General features: G+C 37.2%; 2 protein-coding genes across 2 annotated transcripts in view; one reads left to right on the forward strand and one right to left on the reverse strand.

Moving 5' to 3' along the window:
• Nucleotides 1-1540: 1540 nt before the first annotated feature.
• On the reverse strand, nucleotides 1541-3812 carry LOC129370335 (glucose-induced degradation protein 8-A homolog). Its single transcript, XM_055046265.1, has 5 exons — nucleotides 3708-3812; nucleotides 3244-3379; nucleotides 2955-3151; nucleotides 2636-2833; nucleotides 1541-2040 (listed from the first exon to the last, which is right to left on the reverse strand). Exons 2-5 carry the CDS (start codon nucleotides 3359-3361, stop codon nucleotides 1867-1869), a joined length of 687 nt encoding a protein of 228 aa, XP_054902240.1. The 5' UTR covers nucleotides 3362-3379; nucleotides 3708-3812; the 3' UTR covers nucleotides 1541-1866.
• Nucleotides 3813-5120: 1308 nt separating this feature from the next.
• dnah12 (dynein, axonemal, heavy chain 12) overlaps nucleotides 5121-25096 on the forward strand; it is a 29002-nt gene continuing 9026 nt past the window's right edge. Inside the window, exons 1-52 of the mRNA XM_055046161.1 lie at nucleotides 5121-5207; nucleotides 5407-5634; nucleotides 5762-5852; nucleotides 6703-6892; nucleotides 7240-7309; nucleotides 7395-7544; nucleotides 7626-7821; nucleotides 8068-8256; nucleotides 8341-8494; nucleotides 9231-9322; nucleotides 9423-9601; nucleotides 9702-9837; nucleotides 9926-10051; nucleotides 10138-10272; nucleotides 12235-12428; nucleotides 12508-12751; nucleotides 12862-13047; nucleotides 13147-13347; nucleotides 13474-13668; nucleotides 13748-13869; nucleotides 13961-14096; nucleotides 14181-14327; nucleotides 14769-14888; nucleotides 15065-15221; nucleotides 15303-15475; nucleotides 15580-15732; nucleotides 15815-16054; nucleotides 16170-16415; nucleotides 16534-16653; nucleotides 16743-16852; nucleotides 16930-17113; nucleotides 17880-18020; nucleotides 18100-18183; nucleotides 18316-18504; nucleotides 18618-18737; nucleotides 18877-19065; nucleotides 19146-19297; nucleotides 19790-19928; nucleotides 20082-20248; nucleotides 20351-20606; nucleotides 21045-21341; nucleotides 21523-21701; nucleotides 21890-22082; nucleotides 22396-22557; nucleotides 22653-22847; nucleotides 23057-23190; nucleotides 23277-23439; nucleotides 23548-23628; nucleotides 24185-24361; nucleotides 24463-24594; nucleotides 24678-24767; nucleotides 24864-25004. Of these exons, the coding sequence (XP_054902136.1) occupies nucleotides 5423-5634; nucleotides 5762-5852; nucleotides 6703-6892; nucleotides 7240-7309; nucleotides 7395-7544; nucleotides 7626-7821; nucleotides 8068-8256; nucleotides 8341-8494; nucleotides 9231-9322; nucleotides 9423-9601; nucleotides 9702-9837; nucleotides 9926-10051; nucleotides 10138-10272; nucleotides 12235-12428; nucleotides 12508-12751; nucleotides 12862-13047; nucleotides 13147-13347; nucleotides 13474-13668; nucleotides 13748-13869; nucleotides 13961-14096; nucleotides 14181-14327; nucleotides 14769-14888; nucleotides 15065-15221; nucleotides 15303-15475; nucleotides 15580-15732; nucleotides 15815-16054; nucleotides 16170-16415; nucleotides 16534-16653; nucleotides 16743-16852; nucleotides 16930-17113; nucleotides 17880-18020; nucleotides 18100-18183; nucleotides 18316-18504; nucleotides 18618-18737; nucleotides 18877-19065; nucleotides 19146-19297; nucleotides 19790-19928; nucleotides 20082-20248; nucleotides 20351-20606; nucleotides 21045-21341; nucleotides 21523-21701; nucleotides 21890-22082; nucleotides 22396-22557; nucleotides 22653-22847; nucleotides 23057-23190; nucleotides 23277-23439; nucleotides 23548-23628; nucleotides 24185-24361; nucleotides 24463-24594; nucleotides 24678-24767; nucleotides 24864-25004 (8229 nt within the window). The 5' untranslated portion in view covers nucleotides 5121-5207; nucleotides 5407-5422. The remainder of the gene's footprint in view (nucleotides 5208-5406; nucleotides 5635-5761; nucleotides 5853-6702; nucleotides 6893-7239; nucleotides 7310-7394; nucleotides 7545-7625; nucleotides 7822-8067; nucleotides 8257-8340; nucleotides 8495-9230; nucleotides 9323-9422; nucleotides 9602-9701; nucleotides 9838-9925; nucleotides 10052-10137; nucleotides 10273-12234; nucleotides 12429-12507; nucleotides 12752-12861; nucleotides 13048-13146; nucleotides 13348-13473; nucleotides 13669-13747; nucleotides 13870-13960; nucleotides 14097-14180; nucleotides 14328-14768; nucleotides 14889-15064; nucleotides 15222-15302; nucleotides 15476-15579; nucleotides 15733-15814; nucleotides 16055-16169; nucleotides 16416-16533; nucleotides 16654-16742; nucleotides 16853-16929; nucleotides 17114-17879; nucleotides 18021-18099; nucleotides 18184-18315; nucleotides 18505-18617; nucleotides 18738-18876; nucleotides 19066-19145; nucleotides 19298-19789; nucleotides 19929-20081; nucleotides 20249-20350; nucleotides 20607-21044; nucleotides 21342-21522; nucleotides 21702-21889; nucleotides 22083-22395; nucleotides 22558-22652; nucleotides 22848-23056; nucleotides 23191-23276; nucleotides 23440-23547; nucleotides 23629-24184; nucleotides 24362-24462; nucleotides 24595-24677; nucleotides 24768-24863; nucleotides 25005-25096) is intronic.

Raw genomic sequence — 25096 nt, forward strand, 5'->3', positions numbered from 1 at the left:
GCGCGCGGTCGATAGGGTTAAATCAGGAAGTGATTCAGATGTTAGGCTTTTTTTTTTTTTCTCCGCACAGCCAGTCCTTTCTTTCTTCTTCCGCTACAGTTTCATGTGATACTGTACGTAGACGTTTCAGCCTCGCGTGGCCTCTCTGAACGTGACGTTGCAGTAAAACAAAAACACTCCCCTCTCCCCGCGCCGTGCTGTCCCGTCCACATCGCGGCACCGGGAGCAGCTGATGAGGCGTTTTCGGGCCGTCGGGCTCAACGATGCGCAGCGTGATACGTTGTTTTACCCCCTCTCTGAAATACATTGAGATTGTTTATTTATTTATTTAGTTGAACGAAAAATATTAATACTGTAAGAGGTCTCAATATGAATACATGGTTAGTTTAATTACAAAATCGGATGTCACGCAGACCGACACAATAAAATAAACATAATTGTGAAATCGGAGGAAAACATTAAAATAGATTTGAGTCTTTTCTCAAAAAGGCTACGTTTATTCCCCCCCCCCCCCTGCACCATTTGGTGTCGTAATGTCACGTCAGAAAATTCAACAACTGTTGTGGAAACATCACAAACGTCACGAGTCACCGCATGGCCTTAATTATTTACAATACAATATTAAGTGTAACTGAACTTTCGGCATGTAAGGCAAGAATAATGAGTAAAAAAAAATACTTCCTACCTCATGAAAATGATTAAGATGAAGCGTAAACACTCCTATCATTCTGCTATCTTTTAAACAAACCAGACTTTAACAGCTCATTTTGGCTGGTGTCGTTCAGGATCTTATGGACAAATTAGAACTGATGAGAGGTTCTACCTTTAATTTAAAGACGAAGTTCGAAAAAAAAAGAAAAAAAAAACCCCAGTTTTACAGCTAAACAAAATATTAACACCAAACTACTTAATGTAAAACTGATCATATTCAGATTAGATTCAATTATTTGCCTGAAATATATTTCTTTTCTCAAGTGATCCATAAAAAAAAAAATCTAAGTTTGAAATGTCCATGGAGAGAAACACAAGTTATGTGACTTGTCATGTAGGATAAATCAACTTTTATTGCAAATAATAAACCAGGGAAAAGAAAGCACATCAGAATTTAGGCAAATGTAAATCACTCATATGTAATAGTCTAATAGTGTCTCCATGTTTGCAAGTGTATTTACCCATTCACATCTTTAAACATCATGTTACTCAAGCTTAGTCACAGTATGCTGTAGATTTTAGTACTCCGGTAATAATCCAATCAAATTATTACCGTAACTTAAACCTTGAGCGTTTTATTTTTGATTGTGTATCTATCACAATTTTTACCATGTGTAAATAAAACATTGCGATTCTTAAATTTAACTTTCACACCCCAAGTAATGCTTATTGACTATGTTCACCACATGTATCAGATGAAATTCCACCGGTTGAAATGTATTTCCTGAAAGAAGGTTTTTATTTTAAGAATTGCACATTGAGCCAGCAGTTCTTCCTGATGAAACCCTGCATCCTTTCAGTGGGCACACACACACACACAGACCATGAGCCTAATTTAGGCTTTATTTACAACCTCCCCTGCCAACAACATTCCCTGCCAGCAGACAGAAAAACTAGAGTAAATAAAACATTTTTAGCTTTACATAGACAGATATGTAAATTATAATACCAAATAAAGTAACTGGTTTGGTTGTTATAGAGTAAGAAGTAACCTTAAATTGCAATCAGTCCAGTTCAGAATTAACAAAGTATCAAAAGGCAACCCTTACAAAAAAAGAAAAGGTTGTACTCTAACTGATTCAGCTTCCTGGGTTATAAATAGATAAGGAATTGTGTCCGTTCTGTAACAACATGTTATTTATTTAATCTGAGTCTTTATTTGGGGTCTTCGATCGTTCCCTTGCTCAGGTCGGTCATTTTGGGATACTTAATTTTCTTTTGGTCAAGTTCGTTCTGAGCCCAGAGCAGTAGCTTCAGTAGCTTGGCCAGCTTTGGAGTAGATTCTCTGTTTTCGTAGTCTAGTACACACTGATTAACCTCACTCCAGACCTGGGAGAGAAAATAAGACACATATTAATGCTTTTGTAAAAATAGTCTTAAAGTGGTGAAGGCTCCACTGAATAATATTCACTAAACAGTGAAAATTATTATCATATAAAGAAAACATGAGGACAAAAATAATTTCTAATATTAAACATATAGAAACATTACATAAACTGTTCTGATTGGAGATTTTGTTAATAGTTGGACAGACCACATATTATTTGATTTGAGTTTTCATGGTTATACTGCAAATAATCTTTAATGTTTTATAATGTGCATTCCTATACAATACTTTTGCACATGACAATTTTGCTGTCTTGGCCTTAATAAAACATAACCTTATCATAAAAATAATTATTATTTTTACAAGAATACAAAAGGGACTTTTAGAGATCTTGTTTTTTAATTTTTGTGCCATGTTATCATAACTTTTATGCATTTAACTCTACTGAACTGTTGTCCAATTTTTTTTTTACTTACTTATTTTAGCAGGAAAATTTCAGGGTAAATGAGACCCAAAACATAGAATAAACCAACTTACTAAACTAAATATGTCAATTTAATTACAGAAAATGTTATTCCAAATGTCTGTTGACTCTACCTTTTGCCGCTGCATTATATTGAGCAGATCTCCAAAGGGAGACTCTTCAGGGTTGTCGAATGCCAGCAGAGCCAGTGTCCTCTCCATTTCAGTCAGACACTCTCGGCTCTCCTCTCCTTGCTCTGCTAACTGCGACTGGGCAAATTCAAGGGCAGCCTCCGTCTCCCTCAGACGAATCAGCTCAATGAGATGCTGCTGCTGCATATTGCAAAACAGACAGGTGCAAATTATTGAATAAAAAATACAACAGAGTAAGTCAAGCAGTTGGAGAAACAATCAGAAAATAAAGCCAAGTTGACCACTTCGTGTTTTACAGTACCTGTAAGTGAAAGTACAGGTAACGGTTTGTATCAAGCAGTTCTGGGTGCAGACTATTAATAAGCGCAATGGCATCCTGAATCTGTCCTTTTAATATCAACTCCCTGATCTTTATCCGTTCATCTAAGGAGTCCAGGTCCACACTGGGCTCTATTCCAGACTCCATCCTGAACTTTTCTGCTGCCTCTTTGAATCCCTCTGCAAAACATCAAATGACATGATTTTATTCTAAAGCTAACAGCATTTGCAAAACAAATGTTTACGTGCGTCTGATAATGACGGTACGTTACCCGTAACCAGGTAGTTCATTATCAGTCTATTCATATCAGCTCTCTGAATGTGGACATTGTTGAGTTTATCCATCCACTCTTCCTTTGTTATGTCCTCCGGCTTCTCTGCATAACTCATTATGATGATAAGAAGATCCTACAAGAGGGTAAGGAGGCCGTGTTAACAGCAAACAGGACGATTTCATATGTTAAACACATAGGATAACTAACAGCTAGCTATCTATTCAAGCAGAAATATGAAACCGGAAACCGAAAATAACAACTGTTACGGCCTTCGGTGAAAACCACAACACTGAAGCCTGGCTTCCATCAACACGGATCAAAACACAGAACACGTCGATCTCCCGATGCAGATATTTTTCTCCATGTAAGACCCAAACAAGTCGTGTCGTGCTTAATTTGATCCAATTTCCTTATCTTACCACATACTTGCAATATAACGTACAAGTTATTCTTCACAATACCTGAAATTGTGTTGCTACTTCCCAACAGTAGCTAGCAAGCTAACGAAGGATGAGCCGCTTCTTCTTCTCTTAAGGTTTTTTTTTTTTTTTTTGGCGGTTGGGAAAAACATTGGGTGTGCAATACCGCCACCAACTGGTATAGAGTATGGACTGAAACGACGCTAAGATGTACTTTCAAACAGTGTTGTCAATCTGCGATAACTTTCTCTTTAGAAGAAACATCGTTAATCAGCTGAACTCTTTAATTTCTACATTTATTGATATTCAGAATACGTTGATCACACAGAACTCATTTAACTGTATTAAGTCAGGTAAGTGAAACAATGAAACAATACACAGGTAAACCTTGGACATATATATATATATATATATATATATATATATATATATATATATATAATATATATATATATATATATATATATATATATATATATATATATATATATATATATATATATATATATATATATATATATATATATATATATATATATATATATATATATATATATATATATATATATATATATATATATATATATATACCGTTGTGGTAGATGTAGCAATACCAAGTGATTGCAACATCAGGAAAAAGGAGCACGAGAAACTGGAGAAATACCAGGGCCTCAGGGAAGAACTGGAGAGGGCCTGGAAGGTGAAGACCACAGTGGTGCCTGTGGTCATCGGGGCCCTCGGGGCAGTAACCCCCAAACTGGAGCAGTGGCTACAACAGATCCCAGGAACAACATCAGACATCTCAGTCCAGAAATGTGCAGTCCTTGGCACAGCCAAGATACTGCTCAGGACCCTCAAGCTCCCAGGCCTCTGGTAGAGGACCCGAGCTCAGAGGATAAGAACCACCCGCGGTGGGTGAGAAGGGAATTTTTTAAATATATATATATATATATATATATATATATATATATATATATATATATATATATATATATATATATATATATATATATATATATATATATATATATATATATATATATATATGAATGAGACAATGATGCTTCCATTTGAACAAAAATGATGTGTTTTAAGTACTCCAGTGATAATCATTGCCTGATACTGAATATTATGAATATTATACTAATACTCTTAACTTTTCGAAGCGGTTGAATCAAATAAAAAAACTCCTATTTACTGACATGTAGTCTACAAAAACAGAAGCAACATGTTATGATACCTAGAATATAATTGGGGAAAAAAATAGACATACAGTGGATGTGTCATATTGAAATTTATTAGTGTATTCATTGATATGTATTTATCAATCTTTTTAAGTCTGTTTGCTAATATTATAACTACAGTTTGAGATGTCTTGATAACTTTTCTTGTGCATTTTGGTGCAGTGCAGACCCCGCCCACTACCCCCTGCCCCCCCCTTACTGTTGCCTTGGTAACGGCACCAACAACGTTTGAAGACGGCGATATTAAACTACAAACCCACGTCCTTAAACGCATTGATACTTCATCGTAAGCCCAAAGGTAAACGTATTTGGTGCATCTTGTTATTCTGTGCAGATGTTTTTTTTTTGTTTTGTTTTTTTGTTGTTTTTTATAAATACTGTTTGAGTGTTCAGCCTCTATTCGTGCTGTAAGTTGGAGAGAGCTTAAACCAAAATTTAAGGTTAGCAAACCAGCAACAAACTTAAAACGACCTTCAAATTTACGCCCCCCTCCCCAGGTGGCTATTGTGATGAATGGCTACCTCTTCGGGGATTTCTAAAGCCTCCCTGGAGGGCCTGCCAAAGCTACCAGTTCTGCCCCCAATAGGAAAACTCCGAGGAGCTTTGGAGAGATCCATTATTGCACAAAATGAGATGGCGGAAGAGATTAAGAAGAGAGGAGAGGCTCACAAGAAGCTACTGAAACAAAGGAGAACAATGCAAGAAAAACATTTCCAAATGACATTGTAGGTGTTTTTTTTTTTTGCTTACATTTACAAATCATTTATTGTGATTGTGGCAGTTGCGGCGAATGATGCTATTGAAACTGACCATCAGTTTTCACTGTTTGCGGTCCATTATGATTTACTGCAGGCTCTCCAGCGCAGTGGAGGCTCGCACAAAGGCCAAGGAGAAGGAAGATAGGCGTCAACCTCCTTCTCCAGAACCAGAGATTCCACGCCGAGTATGAATATTTGTTATTTACTGCTGGGGTGGAATGTCTCCTGTTGATTTTCAAAGTGTGCTCACTTTGCGAATAAAAGGAAAGTCTCTATAGTTGATGAAATTTTTCTCATGTGTGGAGACTGAATAGCTACACAAAATTACATTACGTAAATAATATAATCTGGTTTGCATGTCATGAAGTAAAATTAGTATTTTATTCTCAGTAGTGCAACTGAAGTCCTGGTTCTCACAGATAAGTTATGTCATGCTGTGACCAATCAACAGAATATTTTTTTTCAATTCCACCCTGAACCTTCCCCACCTCCATGAACAGAGCAAATAGTTATTAAATATCAATAATAATGTCAGGGACAATTTTATTCATCTGGACAAAGAATGACCATTAAGAACATAATCTAGAATCTTGGTGAGAAGATCATAGGGGTTTGAGCATTTATTGAGAAATGAATCACTTGATTCAACAAACTTCATCATTAATTTACAATGGCATCCTCTTACAATTCTTACTATACACAAGTGAAAAGGGAGTAGAAAGAAGAAAAAAATATTGTATAAAGAAACAAGCCAACATTTTTTTACTTTCCTGTAATGTCTTTTTTTATTAGTTAATACTCTTTCTCTGAATTAGAGAAGCTGAATTTGTGAGAAAAATATCAACTTGTATGTGCACAGTCTTGATTACAAACCCTGGTACAAAAAAAAAGAAATATTGCTAACCTAACTTCAAACAGTTTTTACAGATTCCGTGTGATGAACGTAAACAAGCTGTTACATTTTCCAGAAAACAAAGATATTTTAAGATTTTCTAAAATACATATTGGTTTTATTTTGTTCTGCATTGCTTGAAGATGAAATACAGGTTCATGAAGCATTGTGTAGAGAGGCGACCGTTCGCTCCAATCCAGAAAGAGTGGCTAGACTCAATGGTTGCCCGAATCTCTCCTGAACTGATAGAGCGCCCTCAGTCAGATAAACTTCTGCAGGAGCTTTGTATGGAGGTCATCGAGGAATTCCACACCGTGATTGTCCAGCACACAGGTACTGCTAGTTACATGGGTGTGCAAAAGTATTTGCACCCCTTAAACTCAACACAAAGTATTTCAGAATTGTAAAGAGGATTTTATTTAGGGGTATCAGAGTAAAGAGGATGAGTACACATAGATACATTTTATAAAAATATTTTGAAACCATATATTTCTTTCTAAAGTTATTTCACTTTGTGTAATTTTATTTATAATCTTAGTCAAATACAATAGTTTGTTCATTGAAGAGTGACACAATGTGAATGAGTTTAAGGAGTCTGAGTACCTTTCCAGAGAAATTTGATTTGTGCAAATGGAGTTTAAGTAAATCATGTCTTCTTATTGCATTTTTTCTTCTTTTAGTGGACTCAGTGTTAAAGGATCCCGACAGAGTAGAAGACGATTCAAAAGTACAGAGCTCTGGCCAACCAGCGTGAGTTCTAGAATAGGCTTCATAATTACTCAATAATTAATTTGTTTGTTTGACTATTTTTTTGTCTGTTTTTATTTCTCTCAAGGATTGAAAGTTTTTGCCATTGCACCTTTACAAAAAGAGCAAAACTTATAAGACGAAAACTCCATATTCTGCACCCAGTGATGCAGGCTATATTAGATATTGGTTACACCTCTTTCACTGGTATGGTCCTACTTGTGTCATGTAGATTCAGGTAGGATTACATTATCAAGGTAAATAACCACCTCTATGTTCTAAGTCTTCAGTCTCCTGGAAGGATTTTTTTTTTCCACAGAGGCTTCGAACCTGTGGATTGTAAAAGTGTGCAGAGAAGTGCAATTGTAGAGTGTCAGAAGAAAGAATCTGAAATTATGAATACTTGGTTTCCTGAAATCATTCAATTATTAACAAATGAGGAAATCTTAGATGAACTGAAAGAGGAGCAGCTGGATTCTTTTTACAACTGTGCATCTACCCTCATGTCCAATCAGGTATTTCAGTTTTTTTATTTATTGTTTTTACTTTTAAGAATATGTTTCTATGATGTAATTAGAAAATGTAATGCAGGACGCAGCTACAGTCTGCAACTGACTAATGTTTAAAGGTTCCTTCACTTGAAATTATTTCATAGAGAAATATGGCAGACAGATCATTTATGAGGTGTATTTCATATTATAAACAATTTCCCAGGCATATTATGACTTAAAGTGATATATATTTTTTCCCCAAATTTATAGTTAAAGTTTCTGCTTCAGCAAAGTGTAAAAAGGTTTGTCAGCTTTTTCGATCCAAGCAATCAACACTGCTTGCCAGTGTTTCTCATGACTTTGACATTTGATGATGAAAAAATGGACATTTACCCAACTCTCAAAGATTTAGAAGATTCTGTTTTAGAGATTCTCAATTCCATAGCAAGCTCACTGCAGGTAAGATTTCTCATTTGAAGCTTCATTAGTGTTTGTGTATATGCGTGTGTGTTGAGAAGAAATTACCTTCTTATTTATTTATAGAAAGTACAGACTGTGCAATCTTGGTTGGCCCAAACTTCATCTCCATGTGTGGATGCCAGCGTTCCCGATGAGATCCTTACTTGGGCTCGGGTCACTGTGACAAATGCTGTGCGCAAACATTTGGAAGAACCTGACAAACATTTGAAGACCTACGGTGATATAGCACTCATGCACTTATCATCGGCATAAATATTATTTTGATTTTGGTCCGCAAAAAATTTAAATAACCATTTAATCAGTGGTCGTACTATCTGAACCATTAATTGAATGGAGTTCATCCATTCTTTTCTTGTGGTAAATTGTTTTTTATAAAAAACAAAGTTAAGGATTTTTGAAGGCATGTTTTTGGTAAACATGTTTGAATTTTGTGTTTATATTATCTAATATTAATCAGGTCCATGTGATATATACAGGCTCAATTATATGCATCCACTCCCACTAATTTTTGAATGAATGCAACGTGCTACGCTGTAGAGAGACCAAACACATTTTCTAGCCATCAGCATGCTTCCACCATGATTGTGGCTGGATGTCTGACCAGTCTTCTTCGGATCCTCAACAGTCTACAATAGTCTCAGCTCACTGTTGACACTGACACTGGTATTCCAGCATTGTGTAGTTCAGCCTTTGCAATCAGATGTTCTAGCCTGACAAGGATCGCGAGCAAATTTTAAAACTGGTTTTGAAAATGCTTAGTTTGCTTTACTCAGTCGTTAATATTTACCTTCTGGAGTGGTGCTGATAAGTGACATTTACTCGTACTAAGAATATTCTCTTTTGTATGATCATTCCACGCTGGGAAAAGGAACAGCACAAATGCATAATTAAAACCCAAAAACTATTTCCATTATATTGAAATTTATAACTTGCTTTTGTGGTTTATTTTGAAGTTGAAAGCTATGACTGGCTTGTGAATGGAACTGCGCAGACTCAAGTGGACACTTTTCTGGAAGAAGAGCACACTTTTGAAGAGTTTACTGAAGTAAAGAATCTTAAAGCTGAACTTAATTCACTTTATGACACATTTTGACTTCACCATGTCTTGGTTTGTGTCTGAATGTATTTAATCTTGTCTGGTAAAGAAAGTGGAGGAGTTTCATGCGCTCTCAAGGGAGATTACCAACCTCCCATCGAAAGTCTACTTCCCAATGGTTCATCTGGAATGTGAGGAGCTCAAACAAAGCTTATGCGATAAAGCCAAAATGTTTGCTGACATTCTTCTGAAAACAATGGTCGCCAAACATCGGGAGCACAATCTAGAGTAGGTTTCCCTCTTGTGGCATTTTCAGTCAAGCTTGTCTTTCATTTCCAGACATTCTCATGGTCTCATTATGCATGATTTCTTTTTTGTGTGTGGAAAGGATCTGCTCTGAATTTGAACTCATCAGAGATAAATCTCAGGAAATTCCAGACAACATAGATTCTATGGCTGAGATGGTAGACTACATGATTGAGACCAAGACAAAGACTCTTGCAAACCTAAATGAAAAACTACAGGTGATTAATTGGACATTCGGTCCTAGCTGTTGTGTCTTGCAGAAAAACATTTCTTAAATCTCATATACATCCCAACATGCACTTACAGGAAGCAGCCACCAGACTTATGTATCTCTTGGATGTCCACATAATTGAACCAGAGGATTTGGAACTTAACTCGACTGTTTTTCTTTGGCCCAAAAATATACTTGATGCTTTTGTGCACAACGATGGGGTATGTCTTCTAAACTATATCATTCTTTAAATTTCTAATGTATTTATTTTTTAGATTTGACGCTGCACACGTTTTTTATTTTCCAGGTGTTGCAGAGAGCCAAGCAGAAAGGAGAGAAAGAGCTGGTAGAGAAAAGGGAAAAATTACAGATTGACCTTGAAAGATTGGGAAACTTGTCAGAGCAGATAGTGGAATGCTCTCGCCTGGATATGTTGCAGCAGGTACAGTGTCATTTTGGCTATTACATAAACCTTGTCTATTTTTTTTTCGATTGTTGACCAATTTTGAATTGACCTGTCATGGAGGGTATGCATGACAGGTGGTACCATGATCATTTTAACACATCTCATGCATTTCAAAAGTATTTATATCCACTGAACCTTTTTCACATTTTCTCACGTTATAACCACAAACTTCAATGTATTTTAAGTCAAGTTTATTTGTATAGTGCATTTCAGCAATAAGGCAGTTCAAAATGCTTTACATGATAAGATAATACAGTTACCAATTCTGAAACAAGCAATAAAAATTTTGTCAGATGCCAATATTAAAATTACCCAGAGTATTCATTATCAAGTATACATGAAATAAACTGATCAATATTCCAGTTGATATTAGTCAAAGGCAACAATAATCATGTGGGTTGTTAGACTTGATTTAAAGAAACGGTGTTTTGGCAGTTTTGCTGTGTATGGAAGCTTGTTGTAGATTTTATGACTTTATAAATAAGGCAAAAATGCATGGTTTTACAAAATTTTAAAAAAATACAAATTTCAAAAATACAAATTTCAAAAGTGTTCCATATATCTGTGGCACACAGTGTTGTTTTTGTCAACTCTGCAGCAAAGCAGTCTTTCCACAACTATATAATTTGACAACATAGGCTTAACTGGTACATTCCAACATATACTTTGACATAAATCGTCTCATTGTTTCTCTAACTATATGTTTAGGGTCAATGTTCTGGTCAAATTCCAACTTCTGCCTGAGTCTTCAGAATTTTTTTTGCAGCCTCTAACTGGGTTTTTCCTACAGTGCAACTTTAAATTTGTAAATTATATACACATACACCATGTTGCATCACCATGCACACATTCATACACTTATACACAGATGGTAGATTATATTGTGACATTGACAGCACGAGGAACAGAACTCACAACTTTCTGACTGCAAGACCACGAGTCAATCCTTCTTACCACAGTCGTCCCATTAATCTCCATTCATGTTTCTGTCATTTGTGACCAGCTGCACAGTATTGCCACCACCATGTTTTACTGTTGGGGTTGTTAAAGTTCTCAACAGGTCGATGTGCTGTAAAGATATATAAAGCTTAAGTTTGGTTTCATCTGAACAGAGCACCTTCTTCAACATCTTTGCTGTGTGCCCAGCATGGCTTGTGGCAAACTTTTAAATTAATGTTCTCATGGCACCAATAGTTTTCTTCTTAGTGCTCTTCAATGAAGACAGAATTTGTGAAGTGCACATTACAAAACCTTTTTTTTTTCACAGATATTCTCACCTGAGGTGCACCTCCAGAGATACCATGGGCGTCTTTGCATTTTTGATTAATGCCCTCCTTTCTCAGTCAATCACTTTAGGCGACCTGTAAGCTCTAGCTTTATACATAAAAATTTAGCTATTATTTAATTACATAAACATGCTAAAAACGTAGATATGACTTCATCCCTGATTTGTCTGGTTCTCTGCTTGATCTTTGTTATTTCGTTTGTTACTAACAATGTTCTCTAACCTTCACAGAATAGCTGGTTGTATAATAAAAATTTATCACTTATTTACTCTTAGTAAATAAGAGGGGGGACTCTTATTTACTAATGACTTCTGAAGGCCAGTAGTTAGTTGTACTGAATTTTATTTAGGAGTATCAGAGTAAATGGGGGTTAAATATTCCGCCACACCTTTTGGATTTTCATTTTTAAATTAGAAAACTACAGAACTTTGTCTCACTTTTTGCTAGTCTGTCTCATAAAATCTTTGTAAAGTTCATTGAAGCTTGTGGTTCTAATAAGAAAAAAAATAAATAAATAAAAAAGGGACACAAATACTTTTACAAGGTAAATGTATGAAATGGAGAGTAACATTCTTTGTCAGCTGTTTCTGCAACTTTCATTATCTTTGATTGCCCCAAAGCCATAATCTTATTAAACATACCTTTTGAACAGTATATTTCAAAGGTAAGAATGATACAGAAACTTATCCGGGACGCCGAGGAGGCAATAGAAATTGTTAATAAGGAAGAAATCTTCTACCAATGGGACGTGACGTCTTACCCTGAAGTTGAAACCATCAAGGAACAAATTGAACCATACCATAAGCTGTTCGCATTCGTCTTTAAATGGCAGAACACAGAAAGCAGGTCTGAAATCAGTCCCTAAAGTGCAACATTTTTATTTTAATAACACCCTGTGATAAACCTGTTCTCTATTTGTGAGCAGATGGATGGATGGCTCTTTCTTGGAACTAAATGGGGAGACTATGGAAAGTCAAGTGGATGAGTTCTATAGGGATGTTTTTAAATTACTGAAGTTTTTCCAGCAGAAGCAGATTAAGGCTGCACAAGAGAAGGAAAAGCTTTCTGGAATGAAAAAGCAGAAGGTCCCTGAGGTAGAGGTCAAAAGGCCAGATGACCCAGCAGTAATTCTGTGTTCTGCTGCTATGGCACAGATCAAAACGTTTAAGGTATTCAAAAACTGCTGATGACTGAATTGTAACATGACATAACATAACTGTTTTTTTTTATTTTTGTTGCTGGTGTGTAGCTTTTAATGTATGTATCTTTGCATCAACAGGAATATGTTCCCGTTGTGTCTGTTTTGTGTAACCCGGGTATCAGGCAACGTCACTGGGACAGCATGTCTAAAATAGCCGATCATGACCTAACCCCTAATTCTGGAACAACATTACGCAAAGTTTTAAAACAAAACCTAACACCTTATCTGACTGAGTTTGAGTCTATCAGTGCTGCTGCTAGTAAGGTGAGACTCCCTTAAGATGTTTTGTTTTGTTCTACAGGTTGTCACAAAAGGACTATGATCTGAATGTAGGCTAACCTTGTAAATCATCTTTCATTGTAGGAGTTTTCCCTGGAGAAAGCCATGCAAACCATGGTGCAAACTTGGGACGGAGTTGCCTTCAGCCATCAACCTTACAGAGAGACTGGCGTTTCCATTTTGACTGCTTTGGATGATATTCAGACAATGTTAGATGATCAAATTGTAAAGACCCAAACAATGAGGGGCTCTCCTTTCATCAAACCATTTGAGAAAGAAATTAAGGTAAACTGTTCTGGAAACAATTTCTGTTATGAATGAGTACAATTTTTTGAAGTTTTCATTGTAAAAAAGTATTAGTCATAGTTCTGTACTATCAAATCATAAAAGAGTTTCTTTTCTGTTTTTTAGGAATGGGAGGAGCGCCTGCTTAACATTCAGACAATCATAGATGAGTGGCTAAAGGTGCAGGCCCAGTGGCTTTACCTGGAGCCCATCTTTTCATCTCAGGACATCATGCAGCAGATCCCAGAAGAAGGAAGGCTTTTTCAAGCTGTCGACAGAAACTGGAAAGAGATTATGAGACATTGTGTCAAAGATCCTAAGGTAAAAAAATAAAATAAAGCAAAACTGATTTCATTTTTGACAACAGATCTTTTAGCTATTCTGCATTACTTCATCTCAGATTCTGCCAGCCACCGCGCTTCCTAGTTTGTTGGAGAAGCTGGAAAGTTCTAACGAGCTCCTCGATAAAATTATGAAAGGTTTGAATGCTTATTTGGAGAAGAAACGGCTCTTTTTCCCACGGTAAACAAACAAAAAAAATTCCGCAATTTTCGACCAATTGGTTTTATTATATGTGGCAATATTCAAATTTTTATGGTGATCTATTTTGCAGATTCTTCTTTCTGTCAAATGATGAAATGCTTGAGATTCTCTCTGAAACCAAAGATCCACTCCTAGTTCAGCCTCATTTGAAAAAGTGTTTTGAGGGTATTTCCAAACTGGACTTCTTACCCAATCTGGATATTCAGGTAAAACACTTTTCTTATTCAAAATGCGTAATGTAACATTGTGCGTGATTAGGTTTTAATTGGCTATGTACTGTTTTTGCTCAGGCTATGTTTAGCAGCGAAGGCGAACGTGTTGATTTAATCCAGCGTATCTCTACATCTGAAGCCAAAGGAGCTGTGGAGAAGTGGCTGATTCAGGTGGAGGATGTGATGCTTCGCAGTATCAGAGATGTGATAGCCCGCTCAAGATTGGTAAGATCACTGTTACACATAATGTTAGTGTCAGAAGTTTACCTACACTCATAATGACCATGACTGTTTTGCATTAATGTATGGATTTGGGGCTTGGAATTTTGCATTTGAAGCATTTGGTAACTATTTTGAATTGAATGCAGATCTTTTCTGGTTCATACAGTAAAAGATATTCTCTCATTGTTCTCGATAGAAAACCACTATAACCGAGGTTCAATGTTATAGAAAAGGAACGCTTAATGCCAAACTATGCATGATCAAATATATATGCCCTCACTGACTTTTAAAGAAATGTTCCTTAATTGTGGAGAATTTTATCTAGTGCACCAATAAATACCTGAAATGTAAATGGCATCAATGTTGATGATGAGTGGGTAAACTTCTGTTTACATAACAGAAATTTTCTGATCCATAAAATGTTTTCATGTTTTTAAATGGCAGGCCTATCCTGCGACTCCACGGGACCAGTGGGTCACAGAGTGGCCTGGACAGGTAGTTATTTGCACCTCTCAGATTTTTTGGACTATGGAGGTTCATGAGGCCATCAGAAAAGGGGTGAAAGTGAGTCTTTCTGTGTTTTATTTTGCTTGATTTGAGAACTTACCATACTTTTATGAGATTTTCTAAATTGGACTAAGAAGATTAATTGTGTGGCTGTATAAAGGGTAATGTTATTAACTCTATAGTGAATGATTATTTCTTCAAATAATCATAACAGTATGGTGTTCTCTCTGAAGGGTATAAAAGCCTATTATGAAAAACTGAAGAATCAGCTGAATGACATCATAAAGTTGGTGAGAGGAAAACTTTCCAAGCAAACCCGGATTACTTTGGGAGCGCTCGTCACAATTGACGTCCATGCCCGGGATGTTGTCATGGATCTTATAGAGAAAGGTAACACCGTCCCTAAAATCATTAAAATATTTAAGGAGCTCTCTTGTACAGTTCCAAGAACTTTAGTGTTGTTGTTTTTAGGTGTATCGCATGAAACTGACTTTCAGTGGCTAGCTCAGCTTCGTTACTATTGGACCAATGAAAACGTTCGCGTTCACATTATCAACTGTGATGTTTGTTACGCCTATGAGTACCTGGGGAACTCACCACGTCTGGTCATCACTCCTCTGACTGACAGATGCTACAGAACTCTGGTAGTTAACAAAAATAACATTTGTTTAAATTATCTTAAATATGAATAATGCATCTTGTCTTGTTGATAAATGCTGAAATCTGATTCCGTTCCCTTCTGTTATAGATTGGAGCTTTTTACCTTAATTTGGGTGGGGCACCTGAGGGTCCAGCTGGGACGGGAAAGACTGAAACCACCAAGGATTTAGCCAAAGCTCTTGCTGTGCAGTGTGTGGTCTTTAACTGTTCAGATGGGCTGGATTATATTGCAATGGGAAAAGTACTATTTTCTTGAAATTCAATGCGAATTATTGTATGTGTTAAAAATCTTATTTTAATATATATTTTAATCCTTTGCATAGTTTTTTAAAGGTTTAGCCTCATCTGGAGCTTGGGCATGCTTTGATGAATTTAACCGTATTGAGCTGGAGGTGCTGTCTGTAGTGGCTCAGCAGGTTCTGTGCATCCAGAGGGCCATAGAACTGAAACTGGAGTACTTTGATTTTGAAGGAACTACGCTTAAGCTCAATCCCAATTGCTTTGTTTCCATAACAATGAACCCCGGTTACGCGGGACGCTCAGAGCTTCCGGACAACCTCAAGGTGTTTTGTCAGAAATAATGCATGATATGTTTTATTTGTATCATTTAACGTACCTTATTAATGTAATGACACGTGGGAACATTTCAGTCTTTCTGTACATTTTGCTTTTCTGCAGGTGTTGTTTCGAACAGTGGCCATGATGGTCCCAAACTACGCTCTGATTGCAGAGATCTCTCTGTATTCATACGGCTTCCTCAATGCCAAACCACTGTCAGTAAAGATTGTGATGACCTACAGGCTTTGTTCAGAGCAGCTCTCCTCCCAGTTTCACTATGATTATGGCATGAGGGCCGTCAAAGCAGTGCTAGTCGCTGCAGGAAACCTCAAGCTTAAGTATCCCAATGAGAATGAAGACATTCTGGTAATTGTGCAGAAGTTACATAATTAGTTTGACAAACCTCAGTTTATGCTTTTCATTGCAGCTTCAGTCATCAGATCATCTTAAGTTATTTGTGACTTTCTTATGTTGTATCATTCAGCTACTGAGATCCATAAAGGATGTCAATGAGCCCAAGTTTCTGTCCCACGATATTCCTTTGTTCAACGGAATCACCAGCGATCTTTTTCCGGGCATCTCTCTTCCTGAGGCCGACTATAAGGTCTGATGTGTTAATAGTTTTACTCAAACTACTGTCTTGCTATTCTAAATGTATTGTTGTTTTTATCTGTCTTTCTTTATTTTTACCAGCTGTTCTTAGAGTCTGCCGTAGAGTGCTGTGAAAAGCATAATGTGCAGCCAACTGAAGTCTTCTTGCAAAAGATCATACAGACATATGAGATGATGATAGTTAGACATGGGTAGGTCATGCTTAGGTTTTCATGTGGTCATATTTACCATAAAATACAATTATACACAAAAAAAAGTCATTTTACAGGTTTATGCTGGTGGGAGAGCCCTTTGCTGGGAAAACAAAGGTGTTGCATGTTTTAGCTGACACTCTGACTCTCATGAATGAGAAAGGACATGAAGGAGAAGAGAAGGTCATCTTCAGGACATTAAATCCAAAGTCCATTACTATGGGACAGCTCTTTGGACAGTTTGACCTGGTTTCTCATGAGGTAAATATGTCCCTTTTATGATCTGCAAGATATCACAAAAGCATTATGTGTTCATTTGGACAGTGCTTTGCAAATACAGCTTGATCTTTTTCACATTTTGTCACATTATAACCACAAAGGAAGGAGGTGCACTAGTCAGATGAGACCAGGGTAAACATTTCAACCTATATTAAAAATTATATGTATGAAGGAACATACCATCCTAATGATGGTGGTGGTGGCAGCATCAAGCTGTGGGGTTGCTGTTCCTCAGCATGGACAGGGATACTATGACGATGGATGAATCTACATCCAGGAAATGATCAACTGTTTGCACGATGATAAAATAAAGACTTCAGGTTGGACCACAAGTTCACCATAAAGCTGGGGAATCACCCACAACATGTATCAAATTGATATTTATTTAATTTTATCTACATTGAAGTGATGAAATGTCAGTGTTTAGATGTGAAAAGCTATTGTGTTTTTTTCAAGCTATTGATTCAAGATTGCTAAATGCAAAATGCCATGCCACATCATCACATACGACACTTTGAATTGCCTTGCTGCTGCCATGCACTATATAAATATACTTCCTGCATCAAATTTTTAACACTACTTTGTGTTAGTCTGAAAACCCCAGTTAACTCCATTGAAAATATTGACATTTGTGTTTTTAATATGAAAAAATCACATATAAATACTTTTATCAGTCTCTACACCTATAATAATATGCTGCCCATTCTTCGATATTTCTTTTCACTTACTGGCTTTCTCTTTCTGTCAGTGGACAGACGGTATTGTGGCCAACACTTTTCGTGACTTTGCTTTGGGAGACACACCAGAGCGCAAGTGGGTGGTGTTTGACGGTCCCATAGATACACTGTGGATTGAAAGTATGAACACTGTACTGGATGACAACAAAAAGGTGCATAGTTAAAGTAAAACTGATATGCATGCTTATGTTTTCAATATATAAACATATATTTTTTTCTCTAATTCTGCAGTTGTGCTTGATGAGTGGTGAGATAATTCAGATGTCCAACCAGATGAGTCTTATATTTGAAGCAATGGATCTGTCACAAGCTTCAGTAAGTTAAAAGGGTGCAGTTTATATAGTGGTATGCAGCTTCTGGTGCATCAGACTTGCATTTTCACATGTTTAAGTTGTCTAATTAAGTATTTTTTAGCATCTTTTTAAATAAATTATTTTGCAACTGCAGCCTGCCACAGTCAGTCGATGTGGTATGGTCTACATGGAACCCTCTCAGCTGGGCTGGAAGCCTTTGGTGATCTCCTGGATGAACACTCTTCCTGATCCTCTGAAGTCTGAGGAGCATCATGCCCTGCTGATGGAGCTCTTCCTCTGGCTCTTGCCACCGTCCATTGTTAAGTTACGCAAGCAGTGCAAGGTAAACTGGGCCCTGTTCCACAAATTCATAGATGCAAAAGCTTCTCTTACAGAAACATTTTTTTCTCGTTTGTACAAAAAAATGCACAATTGATCATGTGGATCTGCTCACAGGAGGTTGTTTCCACTAGCAACAGTAACACTGCGGTGGCCCTGTGTCGACTGTTTGAGATGTTGCTTGTTGAACCAATAACGGCACATCCACAGGATAAGAACATTCGCATCTGGATCATGGTACTGTCACTCTATCATGTTGATTTTTTTTTTTCAACTTACAACTTTACAAAAACAAGACACCTCCTTTTTGGTTTTAATCTGTTATGTGAACGTTTTGCTGTTCTCATCCTTTGTTTCTTTTCTTTTTTGCTTTCAGGCAGCTTTTGCCTTCTCCCTGGTGTGGTCTGTGGGGGGTGCTTGTGATGCAGACAGCAGAGAGAAGTTCAGTCATTTTGTAAGGGCCACACTTGCTGGGGAAACACAGGAATGTCCAATCCCTGAAACAGTTGGGAAATGGGAGTGTCACATGGAGGAAAAAGGCCTGGTGTATGACTACTTTTATGAGGTAATCTGCTCATATATTCTGAAGGGTTTTTTTTTTTATTAGTGTTGAGTTAATAAATTGTATTGTAAACCTCTTCACAGTTTAAAGGAAGAGGAAAATGGTTTCACTGGAATGAAACAATTAAGAACGTCTCCCTGGGAGATAAAAACACAAAGGTGCAGGACATCATTGTTCCCACCATAGATACCATTCGCTACACTTATCTAATGGACCTCTGCATCCACCATGGAGTGTGAGTATTCTTAGATATTACAGTCAACTCAGATTTCAAAACTGCATGTATTCCACAGATATGAAGTTCATCTACAGTACCTGTCAGAAGTTTACATAAATCCATCATGGCCATGGATGTCAAATGATGATTAAATGAACACCTTAATGACACTTAAAAACTAGAATTATGTGGACTAGTTTGAATTTACTATTAATTCCTCTAATCCATAGAATGACTTAATGTTACTTATAATTTCACTAATATTGTACAATATTGGACCATGGTTTAATTAGAGACAGATCAAATTATATGTTTACTTTTGCACCCGATTCTTGTTTTAATTACTCAGTGCAGTTGTATTTCTTAATGTTAATATGGGTCATTAAAGTTGAAAATGTATATGCAATTCCTGTGAATGATGAATTTAGGTAAACTGCTGATTGGCACTATATATTGTTGTAAGTTACGGTATTTAACATGCTTTTATCATTTCACAAATAATCTCCCCAGTCCTCCCCTGTTTGTTGGCCCCACTGGCACTGGGAAGTCTGTTTATGTGAAGGAGAAACTGATGAACAATCTGGACAAAGACAGTTTTCTGCCCTTTTTCATCAACTTTTCAGCCCGGACAAGTGCCAATCAAACCCAGGTTAGTTCTGGTAACGTGAGAGTTGTTGATACCCATTGTTTAATTAGCTGTTAAAAGAGTTGCTTGATTAATTGAATACAATGGTATTCTTACAGTAACATCTAGCTGTTCTCAGCATTCTAAATTTTATTGTGTATTTGTTGTATCTTGTAGAATATAATCATGTCCAGGTTGGACAAGAGAAGGAAAGGAGTGTTTGGCCCTCCAGTGGGAAAAAAGTGTGTCATCTTTGTAGATGACATGAACATGCCTGCCCTGGAGCAGTTTGGTGCTCAACCTCCTGTGGAGCTTCTACGACAGTACATGGACCATCGAAACTGGTATCAACCTACCCTTAGAAGCCACTGTAAACAATCGGCAAAGAAAAATGCACTAAATCATTTTTTTCAAACCTTTAAATGTCACTTTTTATGCTCTGTTAGGTACGACTTAAAGGATACAACAAGGATCACCTTAATTGACATCCAGTTCCTATGTGCAATGGGTCCCCCGGGTGGTGGAAGAAATGCAGTAACGCCTCGCTTTCTTCGGCATTTCAACATTGTTAGCATAAATCCCTTCAGTGACGACACCATGGTTCGCATTTTCTCCACCATTGTGGCTTTCTACCTCAAAAACAATGGATTCGCCCCTGAATATTATACCACTGGCAACCAAATAGTGGCAGCTACAATGGAAGTGAGTTGCCTCTAAGACATATTATAACTTTCACTTAAGACTAGCGCCTTGTAAAAACACTCTTAAGCCTTTATTAGGGTTGATGTCATTACAACACTAACTTTAGTGTATGTTTTGAGGTTTTATATGACAGACTAACACAAAGTAGCACATGAATGTAAGGCAGAAAGATAATGATGAAAGCACTTTTTCAATTTACCCCATAAATTTTCAACATTGAGAAAAAGAGGCTATACAAAGGATGGACTCATTTAGGCTGAAAAAAATGCTGTTGCACTATTATACGCCACATTCTTTTGATCCCAATGAAATAAACTAATGTTTGTAATTGTTACTTTACAAATGGTGGAAAGGTTTAAGCGGATTAAACTTCATGTTTATGTTTTCCCCAGATTTGTTCTTGGTCTTTTATATGCTCTTCCCTTTTCTACTTTAAAGGTGTATAAACAAGCCATGGAAAACCTTCTTCCGACTCCAGCCAAGTCTCACTACACTTTCAACCTACGAGATTTCTCCCGCGTCATTCAAGGCTGCCTGTTGCTGAAGACGGAGTCTCTGGAAGGCAGACATACCATGATACGCCTGTTTGTCCATGAAGTCTTCCGTGTCTACTATGATCGTCTAGTAGATGACAAAGACAGAGCATGGCTCTATGAACTGATGAACAGAATCGTCAAAGATCATTTTAAAGAGTCCTTTGAACAGGTGTTTGATCACCTGAGACAAGGCAGCAAAGTAAGCCAAACTTCAGTTTTCTTTTGTCTGTTTTATAGATTTCAGTTTATTAGACTTTCAGCGTGTGAAACAAAAGAGGTGTTCATGCTTTTTTTCTTACAATTTAAACTGTAAAAGCATAGTAATCAGTGACAGATTACACTGTATTTAGAAAACTCTAAATTTGTGTTTGTCTTTACAGCTGGTAGAGGAAGACATGCGGAATCTTCTTTTTGGTGACTACATGGAACCTGAGCTGGAGGATGATGAGCGCTTATATGCTGAGGTGCCATCAACAGAAGCGTTTGCTGTGGTGGTGGAAGCATGTCTCGAAGAATACAACCAGCTGCACAAGAATCGGATGAACCTCGTCATCTTCCGGTACATTGCTTTTGTCCTCCCAGCGTTTAAAATGTGAAGTTATTTTGTATGAATACTTTATTTTTGGATGAGAATACATCCAACACCAGCAGGTTTGACCTCTATGCTGTAAATTCAGAAATTTAGCTTTTTTTATGTTATTAAAGTAACATGATTAATCACCTGGTAAAAGACTTTGCCTTATGTAGCTATGTACTGGAGCACTTGTCCCGCGTAAGCCGTGTGCTAAAGCAGCCTGGAGGCAATGCTCTGCTTGCTGGAGTCGGAGGCAGCGGCCGCCAGTCTATTACCCGCCTGGCCACATCAATGGCCCACATGACCTTGTTCCAGCCTGAGATCTCTAAGAGTTACGGCATGACGGAGTGGAGAGACGACCTCAAGGTTTGACTATTAGATTTGAAGACACTTCCACCTCACACTGTCGTATTCTGTGCCTTGTTAAGCCATATATTGTTCTTGGATACCTTTTTCATTTTGACATTGTACAGCTATGAGTTTCAATGTACCGGCATCTAATTTGACATACAACCAAAATATGAAAAATCCAAAGGACAAATACAACGTCTGTGGTTGCAACAACACACAATGAATTAAGTTCAGATATAGTCCAAGGAGCTGTATGTTTTCCTAAGATGGTTGTTTTGATATTTGCTTTTGTATGACATATTTACGCATACTATGCCAAAAATTGTAGATGCTGCTGAAAAATGCTGGGGGTAAAGGACAGAAGATGGTGTTCTTGTTAACTGATGCCCAGATCAAGGATGAGGGTTTTCTGGAAGATGTGGACAGTGTCCTGAACACAGGAGAAGTGCCCAATCTGTTTGCTGCAGATGAGAAACAAGAAGTCTTGGAGGTAAGCTACTTTACACCTTTAAAAGAAAGGTACTGATGCTAAAATTGTTTAGTCTTTTTAGGGTATGTTTAAATGCTTTTCTCTTGATTTTGCAGGCAATACGTCCGGTTGCCCAGGCTGGTAACAAAAATCTGGAGCTGAGCCCCTTGACTCTCTTTGCCTTTTTCATCTCACGCTGTAGAGAGAACCTGCATGTGGTTGTTGCCTTTAGTCCTATTGGGATCGCCTTTCGAAATCGTCTGCGGCAATTTCCATCTTTAATAAACTGCTGCACTATTGACTGGTATCAGGTACTGTGGAATTATAAGGCGGCAGATATTTATATACATAAAATATATTGAATTTCACTTTGCTGTAAAAATAAATGTGTATGACTTGATAAAAGAAAAGTAAAAATTAGATAAGAGGTTAACAAAAAGGGACAGAAGAACTTTATCTTTACATTTGTTCATGTCTGTGTGACGAGTCATGTTTCATGTTCTTTGTTGCGCCCTTACAGCCATGGCCAGAAGAAGCTCTTGAGAGAGTAGCTAATTGCTTCCTGGGTACTCTGGAGATGACGGACAATGAGAGGATCGAGGTCATCCCCATCTGCAAAACGTTTCACACTTCTGCCAAACAACTCTCACAGAAGTAATGTGCAGTGAAATGAAGCATGGTATTTATCAGTGAACTAAATTAAGATGTAAAATGTAGTCACACAATTTTTTTCATTTTAGATTCCTAGATGAACTGGGGCGCACTAATTATGTGACTCCCACATCCTACCTGGAGCTGATTGCAACGTTCTATCAACTCCTGACTAAGCGGAGAGACACTGTCATGAAGGCAAAACAGAGGTACACAAATGGCCTGGATAAGCTGGCCTTTGCTGAATCTCAGGTATGTGTAGAAATACCTTTCATCAGGTTTGTTTTTGCTCTCTCATTTCTGACATTTTTAAAAATGTCTACAATGAGTAAAGGTGACAGGTTAGCTTTCTTTGTGCAGGTTGCTGAAATGAAAAAGGAGTTAGTAGAGCTACAACCCAAGCTTGAAGTTGCAAAGATAGAGAACAACAAAATGATGAAGGTAACCACCAATCATACCTTTATTATATCTCATTATCAACACTATAGTTTAGAGTATTATACATTCATGAGAAAATTAATGACAACCTATTAAATATCCATCTCTTTGAAGTAGAAATTGCTTTTGTCCATTTTTAAGTGATTTAATTACAAAGAGACACCATAGAATTAACCTTGTTTTATTCATTAAAGAAAAGATTTAAAAAAAATAAAATTGCAGGTGTGAGGGAGAGAGAAGGAGGCACACTAGGGAGCAGGACATAGATATAACACTAAAGAATAACTTAGACTGAAGAAACACAATTAAAATAAAGTGACAAGAATCAGTAGAAACAAGAAACATAGCTAGAATCACTAAAAAGAACTGAACTAAAGGAAAACAGGAACAAGACAGATCCAACCAAAAGAAGAACCCAAAATAATTAAACTAGAATCAAATCAAACTACAAAATAACCTAAAAATGCAAGATCCTGACACTTGCTTTGAATTGTGGTTCGTAAACTTTGAAAGGTTTTGTGTGTGGATGTAAATGTGAATCTTGTATGGGACTTAACAGGTGATAGAAGAAGAATCAGTTGAAGTAGAAGCCATAAGTAAAGTTGTGCGAGTTGATGAAGAGGCAGCAACTATAAAAGCTAATGAGGCTCAGGCTCTGAAAAATGAGTGTGAAAGTGAACTGGCTGAAGCCGTCCCTGCTCTGGAAGCTGCTGTCGCTGCCCTGGACACATTAAAAGTTGGTGCTCTTCACTTGCATTTATTTTTAAAACTAATTTTCACATTGAAATATTTGCAATTCAGAGAGCAGAATACTTGAAGCTGTCTGTCTTATTCCAGCCCGCGGACGTTACTATTGTGAAGTCAATGAAAAATCCCCCGTCAGGAGTGAAGCTGGTGATGTCAGCTGTATGCGTGATGAAGGACATAAAACCAGACAGGATAGCTGATCCAGCTGGGACTGGAAAAAAGGTGACACAAAGTATAAGAAGAACTTTTAAAATTTCCTGATGATCAATTACGTATTGTACAATCTTATGGTTTTTATGACCTAGGTTCTTGATTTCTGGGGTCCAAGCAAGAAACTACTGGGTGACATGAACTTTTTACGAGATCTCAAAGAGTATGACAAGGATAACATTCCAGTAAGTGTCATAAAATTGCAGCAATTAAATATTTTTAAAAAATAATGTCTCAAAAATGAATGCTTTTTAACTAGCCCACTGACTGCTGAATTACAGATTGCTGTGATGCAAAAAATTCGAAGCGAGTACATGACGAATCCTGACTTTGACCCCAGCAAAGTGGCTAAAGCCTCATCAGCTGCAGAAGGCCTCTGCAAGTGGATCAAAGCAATAGAGGTTTATGACAGAGTGGCAAAGGTGTAGAGATTTTGGTCCTTCATTGCTTTTTCGAAATGCTTGCATGCAAGTTTCTGTCTTTTATGTAAGTCAACAATTCCTTCTTTGATTTT

Source organism: Poeciliopsis prolifica, unplaced genomic scaffold (genome assembly GCF_027474105.1).
Source record: "Poeciliopsis prolifica strain line A6 unplaced genomic scaffold, Auburn_PproV2 SCAFFOLD023, whole genome shotgun sequence".
In the NCBI taxonomy this organism is placed as follows: Eukaryota; Metazoa; Chordata; class Actinopteri; order Cyprinodontiformes; family Poeciliidae; genus Poeciliopsis; species Poeciliopsis prolifica.